Genomic DNA, 12,779 nt, shown 5'->3' with positions numbered 1-12,779 from the left:
TAATTTATAATAAATTAGAAATAAATTAGCTGAGAAACATAATTCAGTGCTCTACATATTTTTTTTCTTGCATTAAAATAGAATATCCTACTGTATTAAAAAAATATTTATAGCTCTAATAAAGGTTTTTCAGTTTATCCTGTAGATTTTTTTGTAGTATTTTTGTTGTTATTATAATAGGAACAATTTTAGATTCTTAAAGGGGTCATATGATGCTTTTTTAAAGATCATTATTTTGTGTATTTGGTGTAACAGAATATGTTGACATGCTTTAATGTTCAAAAAACACATTATTTTTCAAATACTGTACATTATTGTACATTTACATTTACATTTGACAACAATGACAATGACATTTGGGCGGCATTATGCAAATATTTCCACATAGTGAGGTAGATATGTGGGGGCGTGTTAGAACGAGCCGTTTTAGGGGGGCGTGGCAGAGTCTTAACTTTGATAAAGAATATCTCTGGTTTTGAGACTTTAGTCTTTGCAACTTCAGGGATCTTATCTATTCACGAACAGCTTGTAACACTCCAAAGAGAAAGGAAAACTTGAAATAGCATCATATGACCCCTTTAACACATTTATTCACGAAATGGTGAAACCAACTGTTTTCAACAGGTTTGTATAATTATGTTTACTACGATTAAATATTTACCAGATATCTGCAGAAGTCCAGAGGGCATATCGATCTCGTAAACCTCACTGGTTTGGTATCTGTCAATCGTTTTAATCTGGAAAGCCTCTGAAAACCCTGGCAGGAAGTAGCTACGGCAAACATTCTCACATTCAAATACATTTTAAGCTAAAGGATGGCCTACTTTAGTGTCCTAGGCAGATTAATATTTAGATTTTGCTCAATATTTCAGTGCCTAGAGAGTCTGTCAGCGGTATCGATTGAGATGAGGCGTGCGTAACGCTACAGGCAGGTTTCAGTTTGATTTCATCTTCACTGCGGCATTTAGAAACATTTACAGGCATTTACTGGCTTCAGTGTCCGCGGTCATTTGATACACGACGGGAATGAGTTGTGTTTTCCCTTTTCTGTCTCTTTTCCGTCGGATTGTTGCAGCAGCGCGACCTCTACTGGCCGCTCCAGTGTAAGTGCTATTAGATAGCCTACCATAACAAACAGTGTTGGGGGTAACGCATTACAAGTAACGCGAGTTACGTAATCAGATTACTTTTTTCAAGTAACTAGTAAAGTAACGCATTACTTTTTAATTTACAAGAGAATATCTGAGTTACTTTTTCAGATAAGTAACGCAAGTTACTTTTTTTTTCTCCAGTTTATTAACTGACAGCTCTCCTGTGCCCATGTTGAGAGAAATCAGATGTACAAACAAGCAAGCCCTGTCCAGATCTAAAACGTAACGCATAAGTAACATAACACATTACTTTCCATAAAAAGTAACGTAATTAGTTACTTTTTTAATGGAGTAACGCAATATTGTAATGCGTAACTTTCCCCAACACTGATAACAAATGCCCCTTTACGGACTAAAAGACCAATATTATTAAAATATTTAGTCTGCATAGAATAATAGTGATGTTTTTTAGTCAGAGCAAATCAAATTTTAATATAGTTATGTATAAAACATTTAGCAATAAAATGTTCAAATAATACATTTCTTTAGTGTTTGTTAAAGCTTTTGCAAATCTCTGGTCGTAGGAAACAATTCTATGAACCTGAATTTATGTAAGTGTAAATGTATAAAACAAATCTAAAGAAATGCTAATAATAATTCCAGTTATTATTTCAATATTTCGACAAGAGTAGTCTACTAAAAATTCAATCAAATTGTAGTGGATGAACTAAAAAACAGATTCAGTTTTGAGAAGCAAGATGTAATTACTCACAGCAGTGATACAATGTTATTTTAGTATTATGTATATACTTTTATATTATTTATAAATATTTTGAACTGGCTTTTATTTTTATATTTTCAGTTTTCATTTTAGTTTAAATTTTCTTTTTATCATTTTTATTCGTTTTGTTGTATATCTCTATTTAGCTTTACATTTTTTATTTTTTATTTCATTTTCATTTTTTATTTCAACTTCAACTTATTAGTTTTTCACCTAATATTTATATTATATTTGAACTTCATTTAAATTAAACCATACTATTTTAAACCATACAGTAACCATACTAAACCATACACAATTCTGTTAGCTTCTGATTCTAATTTCAATCCTACAAACAATACAATGGATACTTATGTTGAAAAAGCAATATGTTTGCCCCGAGATGCTTTACAGTATGGAGGACTGTATTGAGGTCATCCTTGAGGAGCACAGCAGCAGGTGGTTCAATCATCTGCAGTGTCACCTTACTGATTGGATCTGCCTTCGCTGGAGTCTACAGACTCTGGGCCATGTTCTGCATGCCTGGACTGAGAGTCCCTTTCAGACTAAAGGTGCTTTGACTTTCTGCACATTTCTCTCTTTAATAGAGAGAAGTTGAGACAAGCTAAGGAAGCTGAAAAGGTCTGGTATGATATTCTCCCAGGTGCCATTTTTACCTTCAACAATAGAACAAACTGTAAATGTTATCAAGCTTCTAGAAGGACGCAAAGGCCATCTGGCTGACCTGGGATCAGGCGATGGACGTTTGGTAAGTCATGGATAAAATGTCAGGTTTTGGAGCTTATACTTCATCTCATGTATTAACTGTCCTGTTCTGAAATGCAGGCTTTTGCAGCATCGTCAATGGGATTTCAATGCACAGGTTTTGAAATAAACTCCATATTATTGGCCTGTTCAAGGAGTAAAGCATGGTGGCGTGGAGTACCGCACTCTCATATTCATTTCGTCAAACAGGACTTCTGGAAGGCAAGCTTTATATGTATGTATTTCAAGTATTTTACATTATGTCAAACGTGTCTATAGCTTTCCTTACTGCAGCTCTTTGATATTTCAGACTAATCTGTCCAAATACAGAAACGTGACCGTGTTTCTAGCTCCTGCAGTGGTATGTTGCTGGATTGACATGTGGGGGCGCTATAGGATCACATAATTCATTTTCTGTCTGTCATCTACTTGCAAATCCCACATGCATTTCATGAAGTTTTATTTTTATAAAATGCTGACACTTCTTTTGTGTCCTTGCTTGCATTAAAACATGCAAGTAAGCTTCAATATGTTAACTTCAGTTAACGCATAAGATATAAACAAAAAGTACTATTTTTATAGCATTTATTAATTTGAGTTAATTTAGAAATATAGTATTGTTCATTGTTAATTCATGATGCATTATGTTAATATAAGAAAATTGAAATTGACATTAATTAATAAATGCTATTGCATTAGTTATTTTAAATGTATTGTAAATTGTTAAAGTATCATTTATATACTATAGTAGTTTTTAATTAATTTATTATTAATTCGTTTTTATTTTCCTCTTTTACCTCAAATGTAAAGTTTTAGTAACTTTGACATTTTATTCGTTTTTGTAATTCGTATATAGCTTTTAATTTTTCTTTCAGTTTTAGTTTTAGCGCATTAGTTATTTTAAATGTATTGTAAATTGTTAAAGTATCATTTATATACTATAGTAGTTTTTAATTAATTTATTATTAATTCGTTTTTATTTTCCTCTTTTACCTGAAATGTAAAGTTTTAGTAACTTTGACATTTTATTCATTTTTGTTATTTTTTGCAATTCGTATATAGCTTTTAATTTTTCTTTCAGTTTTAGTTTTAGCTAGTGTAGTACATCAAGTTAAACTAAATGAAAATGAAAAATGTAGCTGGAAAATCATGTACATTGCATACACACACATATACTCCATTTAACATTTTCTTGCAGTTAGTGTTTATTTCGAGTAAGGAATATATTTTTTAATGCTTTTAGTTTAAGTTCACTATAATAAACCTAAGTGTTAGCAAAACATCTTATAGCATGACTTTTTGTAAAGCATTTGAGGGTTGACGATTTTTAATGATGATTTTTATGTGTTAACGTGGCAGATGGGGGTTCTGGAAGAGAAGTTGTTAAAGGAACTTCCTGAGGATGTCAGAGTCATTGTGTGCCGTTTCCCTTTTCCTCACTGGCCCCACAGCTGCACTGCTGGATCTGGATTAAACCAGGTCTGAACTTATGATGTCCACACTGCTAGAGAACCGTCCAGAACATCTTCTCACCAATCACAGGCCTGAACCAGCCTTCTGGTCTCCAGTGAGCGGTCCATTCTCAATGGTGACAAACAAGCCACATGCAGCTCAGAAATCAGATGATTAATCGTTCTGCGTGACTGTCAAGTCTATGAATTTCCAAATACTATTCCAAAGCAAGCTGATGTATTTGATGTGTGATGTTAAATAAATTGTTGCACTGTTTTCAGTCATTTCTTGCCTTGTATTGGACATACACTGTACATTGGAGTCGAAAAGTCTGAGTTCACTTATGAAAATGCTTCTATTTGACATTTTCTACTATATTTAATTAAAAAGTTAAACCAAAAAACGGACATATATTTCAGAGTTTCCTAGCATTTCCAGCATGATTTAAACAAGGTTATTATTATTTTATTCAAATAAAATCATGTCGCTTCAAATAAAACAAACATTAACAAAAATGATTGTAATAACAAAAATATTTTGATAAATTAAATTAATAAAAAATAAAAATAAAAATGAACAAAAACTCTAGACATTTAAAAAATACAGATAATAAAAATGACAAAAACAAACAAAAATTAAAAAAGGTCAAATTAAAATGAAAGCATAATAGAATAGTATCTCACAGATACTAAAATAACACTGGAATTGCGATGATTCAAAAAGCATCTTGAATTTCACATTTTTCTGTCAGTACAAAGAGCCACAGGATCAATGCCACTCATTAACTCACATTTGATTTGTGTTAGAAACAGATACATTACTGAATCTGAAATAGTCCTTTATTTTGACATTAAAAATCCTGAAACTTTATTTCAAGGTTCAAATTAAACACAATCCAAGATTTTCAACATGGTCTCAAGATTAATTTTTTATTTTTTTTGGTTAGAAACAGATACATTACTGAATCTGAAATAGTCCTTTATTTTGACATTAAAAATCCTGAAACTTTATTTCAAGGTTCAAATGAAACACAATCCAAGATTTTCAACATGGTCTCAAGATTAATTTTTTTTTTTTTTCACTCAACTGTATGTCTGTCATATTAAAATGCAGTAGGAGCATGAATGAAACGCTCTCAAAATGTTATCTTGGTTATTAGGGATATAATACATAAACATCTAATCATCATGGATCATTTGTCTCATAATTGTCTCATAAGAAGTTGCCTTGCATGTCTTGTATACCCAGAATAGATCTGTCACGTTTACATACTTATTACACTGCCTGCTATTTTACCCTCAATTAAAACTGATGCTGTTGACTGGAAAATAAAGCTTATGTTTTATGCAATGTCCACCAACTAACCCTGCAAACACAAGCTCCTCACTCTTCCATACACTTTACACCCTGCTATAGAAGAACCTTCCAGGCTGCAGTTTGACATCACTTATGAATAATTAATGAGACATGTGGTCAGCTAGACATGAAAAGCAATAGAGGAAAAAAAGTGAAAATGGGATCTGCTTTTAATTTTACACTGTTATGTGTTTTAATAAGCCCGCACTGTGAATCTGCATTGTTTGCATGCAATCAATATAAATGTTTACCTTTTGAATTTAACTATAAATAACTGAATTCTGCATGTAAACACTTTATATTTTAGGACTTGAAAACCAGCCTTCTCAGAACCACAGAACAGCATCAACACACTTCAGCTGATCCAAACAAAAGTAAACATTTTCCCACTCTTCCTCAAGACCACTTCAAAAAAAAGCAATGCATTTTATAAAATGTGTTACCTTAATTTGCAGAACACTGAAAGCTGATGGCCGTTTCGATGAATAAAGGATCCTTGAGGGCAGTTTTCTGGACATGAATGTTTAACACTGTAGTCAAATCATAGGCCTACTCACTGTTAGATGCTGAGCACATCTTGCAAAAGGAAAAACTGTTATAAAGAAAAAAAAAACCACATATGCATTAGCCATGACAATATGTAAATATGTGGGAAAAATGGTAAAAACACAAGCATATTTATTTGATTTCTAAAATCTAGACTCTAAATATAATATTATGATCTATGAAGGTTAAATGCTTCTCATATATCTAAATCAACAATGTTATTAGAAATCTGCTGGCTGTGTGTAACAGGAGTGTCAGTATGAGTCATACATGCGCCACACAACCAAATCCATTCAAACTAGTGTAAATCCACCACATGGTGGCGCTGGAGAACTTTACTGTAATATACAGTCTCTAAAACATGCCCATGCATGTCCTAGTCAAACTTATAGATACAAAATATTGTAACAAACTACATGGACAGATTGAATAAAGTAATATTAAGTGAATAAAATGCGTTAAAAATCTGAAACATTTACAAAACACATTGTAAGATACAGAGGGTTTTAAGTATAGATAAATAACAATAATAATAACAACAACAATAATAAAAGAATTGAAAAATCTGAAATATAACATTAAAATGAATTTTGTTTCTTGTAGTTTCTTTTTCTATGTTAAAGTTATACATTTCATTGCAATTTACTATAATAAAAGTTATTACAACTGTGCTTTACAGATATGTCTAATCTCAGGAATAAAATATTCCATATGTCAACGCGCAAACCATAACACTGATTTTGCGCTTCCAGTCGCTGTTCAGAGACGCGAGTCTAGTTCCAGCGCCGCGTGACGCGCCAGTGAAAATAAAAATAACTGGGCGGAGCGGCGCGCGTGCCGTGTATAAGAGCGAGGCTCTGTGCTGATTCCTCCCAGTCTGGACTCGAGCATGGACATACTCAGGACTATAACACACCATCATCATCATCATCAGCCTGTGAATAACGGCAAGATGTGTGAACACACACACCACAGACCCACCGAGCGCAGACGAGGGAAATCAGAGGATAATAATGCTCACGCCACGCAGGAAATGTCACGCATCATCACTGATTCAGCCACTGGGAAATGTTACTGTAGAGGAAAAGTTTTGGGCAAGGTAAATATTTTACATTTGACTTATGAAAAAGTAATACCATAGTATTTTTGGAGCACCATTTACATACAATAGTACAGTAATATGATAATACCATGCTACATATTAAAGCCTATAGTACTTTGAAAGTGTTTATTTTGAGTTTTGTTTCTTTTCAATAAACCAAATCAATAACAATAGTTATGCATAAATGTGCAAAATTATGCATAAGAGGTTACCAGTTGAATATATTGTATTTATATGTAATGCTCTAGTTTGTCATTGTCTTACAATGCATGCTCTCTCTCTCTCTCTCTCTCTCGCTCGTTATTCCTGCGTTCACCCTTCACCGCTCTCTCTCTCTCAGGGTGGTTTTGCCAAATGCTATGAATTTACAGATCTGAGCACAGGCAAAATGTATGCAGCCAAAATCATTCCACACACGCGCGTTTCCAAACCTCACCAAAGGGAAAAGGTAACTTGCTTTCCTGTTGTCACGTATTTGCTCCTGACTGCATTGCTTGAATTGTTTATTAAGCTTGCAACCGTTTGATTGACAGATCGACAGAGAAATTGAATTGCACAGAGCCCTGCATCACAAACACATCGTTCACTTCTACCACCATTTCGAGGACAAAGATAATATCTACATTCTACTTGAATACTGCAGCAGACGGGTGAGTGCTATTGACGTCCTTCTTCGATTGATGAAACGGATCTTGTAGGAAATATTGTTGCTCATGTACAGTTTTTTTTTTGTTCTTCAGTCACTAGCACATATTCTCAAGGCCCGAAAAGTGCTTACAGAACCAGAGGTTCGGTACTACCTAAGACAGATCGTCTCTGGGTTGAAGTATCTCCACGAGCAAGAAATCCTCCACAGAGACCTTAAACTAGGTAAGCAACTAGCACATACATTCAAACCCCAATAATATGGCCTTCCTGTAGTTCAAACATGGCGGCAGCAATGCCAAAGTCATGGGTTTGATTCCCAGAGAATGCATGAACTGATAAAACATTTGCCTTGAATGCAATGCAAATCACTTTGGGAAAAAAAAAACATCTGCCAAATGCGTAGATGTAAATGTAATAAACCCCAATTCTGTTGCTCTTCCCAGGTAACTTTTTCATCAACGAGTCTATGGAGCTCAAGGTTGGAGACTTTGGTTTGGCTGCAAAGCTCGAGCCGGTCGAGAACCGTAGAAGAACAATATGTGGAACACCAAACTACTTGTCGCCTGAAGTCCTCAACAAGCAAGGGCATGGATGTGAATCTGATGTGTGGGCACTCGGTTGTGTGATGTAAGTATATCGGCCAACGTTTCTCTTGGATTTCACATAAATGTCATGGAAATGCTTATTTATAATGGACAATTTGCATCCAAACAGGTATACCATGCTTTTGGGAAGACCTCCATTTGAAACTACTAACCTTAAAGAAACTTACCGGTGCATTCGGGAAGCGCGATACTCCATGCCGTCGTCTTTGTCGCCCCAAGCCAAGCATCTCATCAGCAGTATGCTGGCCAAAAACCCAATGGATAGGCCACAACTCGATGACATCCTACGCCACGACTTTTTCTGCCAGGTGAGTGACTCTTTGTGGAAACGAAACTATCTTGACGAGTTCCCACACAATGATATATTCAGTGGCTTTGAGCTTGTTTTTTTCCTCTTATATCAGGGTTTCACACCAGACAGACTGTCTGCTAACTGCTGCCATGCGGCCCCAGACCTTCACCACACCAGCCCTGCCAAGAGCTTCTTCAAGAAAGCCGCAGCCGCCCTGTTCGGTGGAAAGAAGGACAAAGCCAAGTACTTGGAGACTCAAAGTAAGCACTTACTAGTTTAACCTACACCATTTCTGGATTACCCAAATTGCATAATCAGACTAATAAACGTCTTGCTTCTGGCAGATAAACCAACCAAGGAGGAGGAAGACATAAACAGACTATGCCTTGACCTCCGGAAAACGTCAATCAGCCCTCAACCCTGTAGACAAACTCTTGAGGTGAGCTCCTACATCCTTCTTCAGAGTTGAGCAGATAGTTTAAGATTGTAACCTAACCCCACATTCCATAATTTCCCACAGGACAGTAAACCCCCCGTCCCAGCTGCTGGAAAACCAGCTGTCCCGGCGAAGGACACCAGCAGCAAACAACACATTAAAGACAGCATTCGAATGATAGTGCGAGGAACCCTCGGGAGCTACAGTAGCAGCAGCGAATGTACGTTGTACGTTTGTTTGTTTTCAAATTAAGGATGTTAATGGATGTTTTAATGTGATATCTAATGGGTTTTGACACTTTTTGTGTCTTCAGGTCTTGAGGACAGCACAATGGGAAGCGTCGCGGACACCGTGGCCCGAGTGCTGCGAGGCTGTCTGGAGAACATGCCGGAAGGTGCATATCAGACGATCTGAACGCCATCGGTTTCTCAAATGCAAAATCTCTTTTAATAATCCATTTTAATCTCTCATTCACAGCTAATAACATTTCGAAAGAGAGCATGAACAGCAGCTTCCAGTGGGTGACTAAGTGGGTGGACTATTCCAACAAGTACGGGTTTGGCTACCAGTTGTCAGATCACACAGTTGGCGTTCTCTTCAACAACGGCACTCACATGAGCCTGCTGTCAGACAAAAAGTATGTTGAAGATCCCAGATGTCCAGATGCCTTTTTAGCTTAAAAATCATTGATTACACGAAGACTAACGTGTCTTTTTGACCTTCAGGACGGTGCATTACTATGCAGAGCTGGGACAATGTTCAGTCTTCTCCACCACCGAAGCCCCAGAGCAGTTTGTCGGCCAGGTCACCATCTTAAAATACTTCTCCCACTACATGGAGGAGAATTTGATGGATGTAAGTGTCCTTGCTTGGTTGAAATGTGATTGCTATCAAATCAAGTCACCATTGTTTATATAATGCAGCACTTTATACAGTACAGATTAAAAGCAGTTTCACAATAACAAACAAGAAAAAGAATAGAGACCTTTTTCAAATGTGAGAAATTCTCAGCTCTGAAAAAGGCAGCGGTGTCCTTATTCAAGTTCAGTTCGATCAAATTGTGAAACAAGTTCAATTCAGCTATAAGCAGCTCTACAGAAGAAATAGTGTCGTTATTTAGCTATTTAACTAGTCAGTTCAATGTTTATTCAATTCAATTCGAAAACAATGTCAGTGTTGCAAAATTCATCAATTATGAAACAAAGTAATTTCAAACAGCTCTACAGTACGGATCCCCGCACATGACATGCAAGAAAAAATAAATAAATTGTGTGCACAATTTACTAATTCGTTCCCTCGATGTACTAAAACGTGCACACGATTACTATTTCAAACGTGCACACGTGTACTATTTCATTCCCTCGATTTGCTAAATCGTGCGCACAATTTACTAATTCGTTCTCTTGTTTTATAAATCGTGTGCACGACTTAGCAAATCGAGGGAACGAATTAGTAAATCGTGTGCACAATTTATAAATCGAGGGAACGAAATAGTAAATCGTGCGCACGATTTAGCCTACTATTTTATTCCTGCATGCCATGTGCGGGGCTCCGTACTACAGAAATCAATAGTGTCATCAGCTCAAGTTTTGTTCAGTAGTGTCAGTGCAGATAATATTACTGAATATTAAGTGTCTTTTAACCCCAACTAAGCAATTTGCATCAGATTTTCTGATTACTACTTGCTATTCCTCAACAGGGAGGTGATTTACCCAATGTCACAGATGCAGGCAAACCCAGATTGTATCTTCTTCAGTGGCTCAAGTCTGATCGAGCACTCATGATGCTCTTCAACGATGGCACTTTCCAGGTAAAACTTCACGTTTGTACTTCTAGAATGCGAAAGCATCTACATACTGAAATGCTGACGTGAAGCTACTTGATTGCTAAACGCACGCTATTCCCGCAGGTCAACTTCTACCACGATCACACCAAGATCATCCTGTGCAATCAGAGCGAGGAATACCTCCTGACGTACATCAACGAGGACCGCGTGTCCACCACGGTGCGGCTCAGCACCCTGCTCGTGTCCAGCTGCTCGGCAGACCTGCGCAGCCGCATGGACTATGCACTTAACATGCTGTTGCAGAGGTGCAACTGAAGCAACAGACTGGAATACTTTGAAAGGACAAGAATGTGGACTACATACGGCTGGACGGGAGTGTCGAAGATGGGAGGAGATGTCATGGAGTATGAGTTTTGCAAACGGACTGAACCGAGCTGGGCTGGAACCAGAGGCCACGATGAAATCGTGACAAATAGATCTTTTTTAATGCAGAAATCTTGCTTTGTTGAAGCCAAACAGAGGTGTTCATGTTGAGGCAAGGAGGTTTCAGCAAGGCGGGGTGGTTGGATGTAGCTCTCTTGAGAGCAGATTTCGTTTAACTGTGAAAACATTCCTGCTTGAGGACACGGGCTGTGTTGTGAAACGATCCGATGCTGTAGTTCTGCACGTTCGGTTTCTTCCCATCCCTGTGTTGCGAGAAGAACCATCTGCATTTCACTGTGTGGACACGACCTGCAATGCCATGGACATAACTTATTATCAGAAAGAACACAGTATTTATTTATTTAACAAATACGACCTTAGTGTGAACACACGTTATTTAATTGTTCGTTACAATAATCGTGACTGGCGCTTTGTCCTTTTACTGTACGTCAATCTCCCAGGCCATCATGGGAGCTGCGACAAACTCATTATGCAAGGCTAGTGGCAAAACCGCAATCGCCGGTTGTCTTGTCTTGATGTTTGTATGAAGATTAAAGATGAATAATATCGTGGAGGGGTTGTATTTTGTTTTTTCTTTGAAGCGCAGTTACCCCCATTGTCCCTGCATCTGAGTGCCAAAGCAGTCGATTACGTAAATCTCCAGGGGCTTGATGAAACGACTTCAAAAACACACATTATGCTTACAAAAGGGAAGAAAAACAAGAAAAGAAAGTGTTGTTTCACCACCTACTGTAATCTCCCTACGCTGCGCTATCAAGGCCTCACATGCACTATATTAAAACGAGTAAAAAACAGATTTCGTACTGTGTTTTTAATGCATTGCTTAAACCTACTTAATTGCATTTCATTTTTTGCATTTAGAACAGACCTGTGTGACCCATGTTTGTTTCACAAACAAAAGAAATAATGAAGCTTTACACCTTCACTGACAAACAACACATTGTAGGTCTTTTCATCATGCACTAATTAACTCATTTGTTATAATTAGTCATAATTTAAAGATAAACGGAGTGCACAAAAGATAAATGAAAAGCTCATGAAAGGTTTACGATTAATCAAACCAAAAGCATCTGAACACAGATGGCTCCCAATGCTTCTTTTATAGATTATGAACTGCACAAAATCCATTCCTTAGGGAAAAAAAACATGGAAAACCATGTTTAGGACACAAACATGACTTTACTATTCTTCTTTTAGTGCAATTTAAAAGGACAGCTCAGCCAAACATGAAAATCCTACTATTTCCTTATGGCTTTAATTTTGGTGTCTCAAAATAACATGAATAATCACATAAGCTCAAAATCTCATGATCAATAACACAAAACGATAAAAGAGCTTTGTACAATGACAGTTATTTGTGTAAATGCAGCTTCTTGCGGCTTATGCATTAATGTCACTAAAACTTAGAACTTTCTAAATCACATTTCACAACACAAAATCAAAATAAAAAAAGATCACACTTTAGTTTTGGGGACCAGTTCTCACTATTAACTACG

At 36.6% G+C, this 12,779-nt stretch overlaps 2 protein-coding genes across 2 annotated transcripts; both read left to right on the top strand.

Moving 5' to 3' along the window:
• The first annotated feature begins 2,240 nt into the window (after window positions 1-2,240).
• Window positions 2,241-4,187, top strand: LOC107658026 (protein FAM173B-like). The gene is made up of 6 exons (XM_016446445.1): window positions 2,241-2,423; window positions 2,516-2,620; window positions 2,698-2,838; window positions 2,927-2,977; window positions 3,976-4,020; window positions 4,125-4,187. Exons 1-6 carry the CDS (start codon window positions 2,241-2,243, stop codon window positions 4,185-4,187), a joined length of 588 nt encoding a protein of 195 aa, XP_016301931.1.
• Window positions 4,188-6,824: 2,637 nt separating this feature from the next.
• Window positions 6,825-12,077, top strand: LOC107653495 (serine/threonine-protein kinase PLK2-like). The gene is made up of 14 exons (XM_016440265.1): window positions 6,825-7,069; window positions 7,413-7,520; window positions 7,606-7,722; window positions 7,813-7,942; window positions 8,164-8,347; window positions 8,435-8,633; window positions 8,730-8,877; window positions 8,962-9,056; window positions 9,138-9,273; window positions 9,367-9,447; window positions 9,531-9,690; window positions 9,779-9,908; window positions 10,753-10,863; window positions 10,963-12,077. The coding sequence occupies exons 1-14, from the start codon at window positions 6,860-6,862 to the stop codon at window positions 11,152-11,154; spliced, it is 2,001 nt and encodes a 666-aa protein (XP_016295751.1). The 5' UTR covers window positions 6,825-6,859; the 3' UTR covers window positions 11,155-12,077.
• Window positions 12,078-12,779: the final 702 nt, after the last annotated feature.

The sequence above is a fragment of the Sinocyclocheilus anshuiensis genome, unplaced genomic scaffold, assembly GCF_001515605.1.
Source record: "Sinocyclocheilus anshuiensis isolate Anshui unplaced genomic scaffold, SAMN03320099.WGS_v1.1 scaffold269, whole genome shotgun sequence".
NCBI classification, from domain to species: Eukaryota; Metazoa; Chordata; class Actinopteri; order Cypriniformes; family Cyprinidae; genus Sinocyclocheilus; species Sinocyclocheilus anshuiensis.
This window is presented reverse-complemented; position numbering and strand designations above follow the sequence as displayed.

Bases quoted from the DNA above. Each gene is read 5' to 3' on its own strand.
- LOC107658026 (XM_016446445.1), top strand. From the start codon at position 2,241: ATGTTTGCCCCGAGATGCTTTACAGTATGGAGGACTGTATTGAGGTCA. The intron at 2,424-2,515 runs GTGCTTTGACTT...ATATTCTCCCAG, and splicing joins GAGTCCCTTTCAGACTAAAG to GTGCCATTTTTACCTTCAAC. The intron at 2,978-3,975 runs GTATGTTGCTGG...TTAACGTGGCAG, and splicing joins TGTTTCTAGCTCCTGCAGTG to ATGGGGGTTCTGGAAGAGAA.
- LOC107653495 (XM_016440265.1), top strand. From the start codon at position 6,860: ATGGACATACTCAGGACTATAACACACCATCATCATCATCATCAGCCT. The intron at 8,348-8,434 runs GTAAGTATATCG...GCATCCAAACAG, and splicing joins TGGGCACTCGGTTGTGTGAT to GTATACCATGCTTTTGGGAA. The intron at 10,864-10,962 runs GTAAAACTTCAC...CTATTCCCGCAG, and splicing joins TCAACGATGGCACTTTCCAG to GTCAACTTCTACCACGATCA.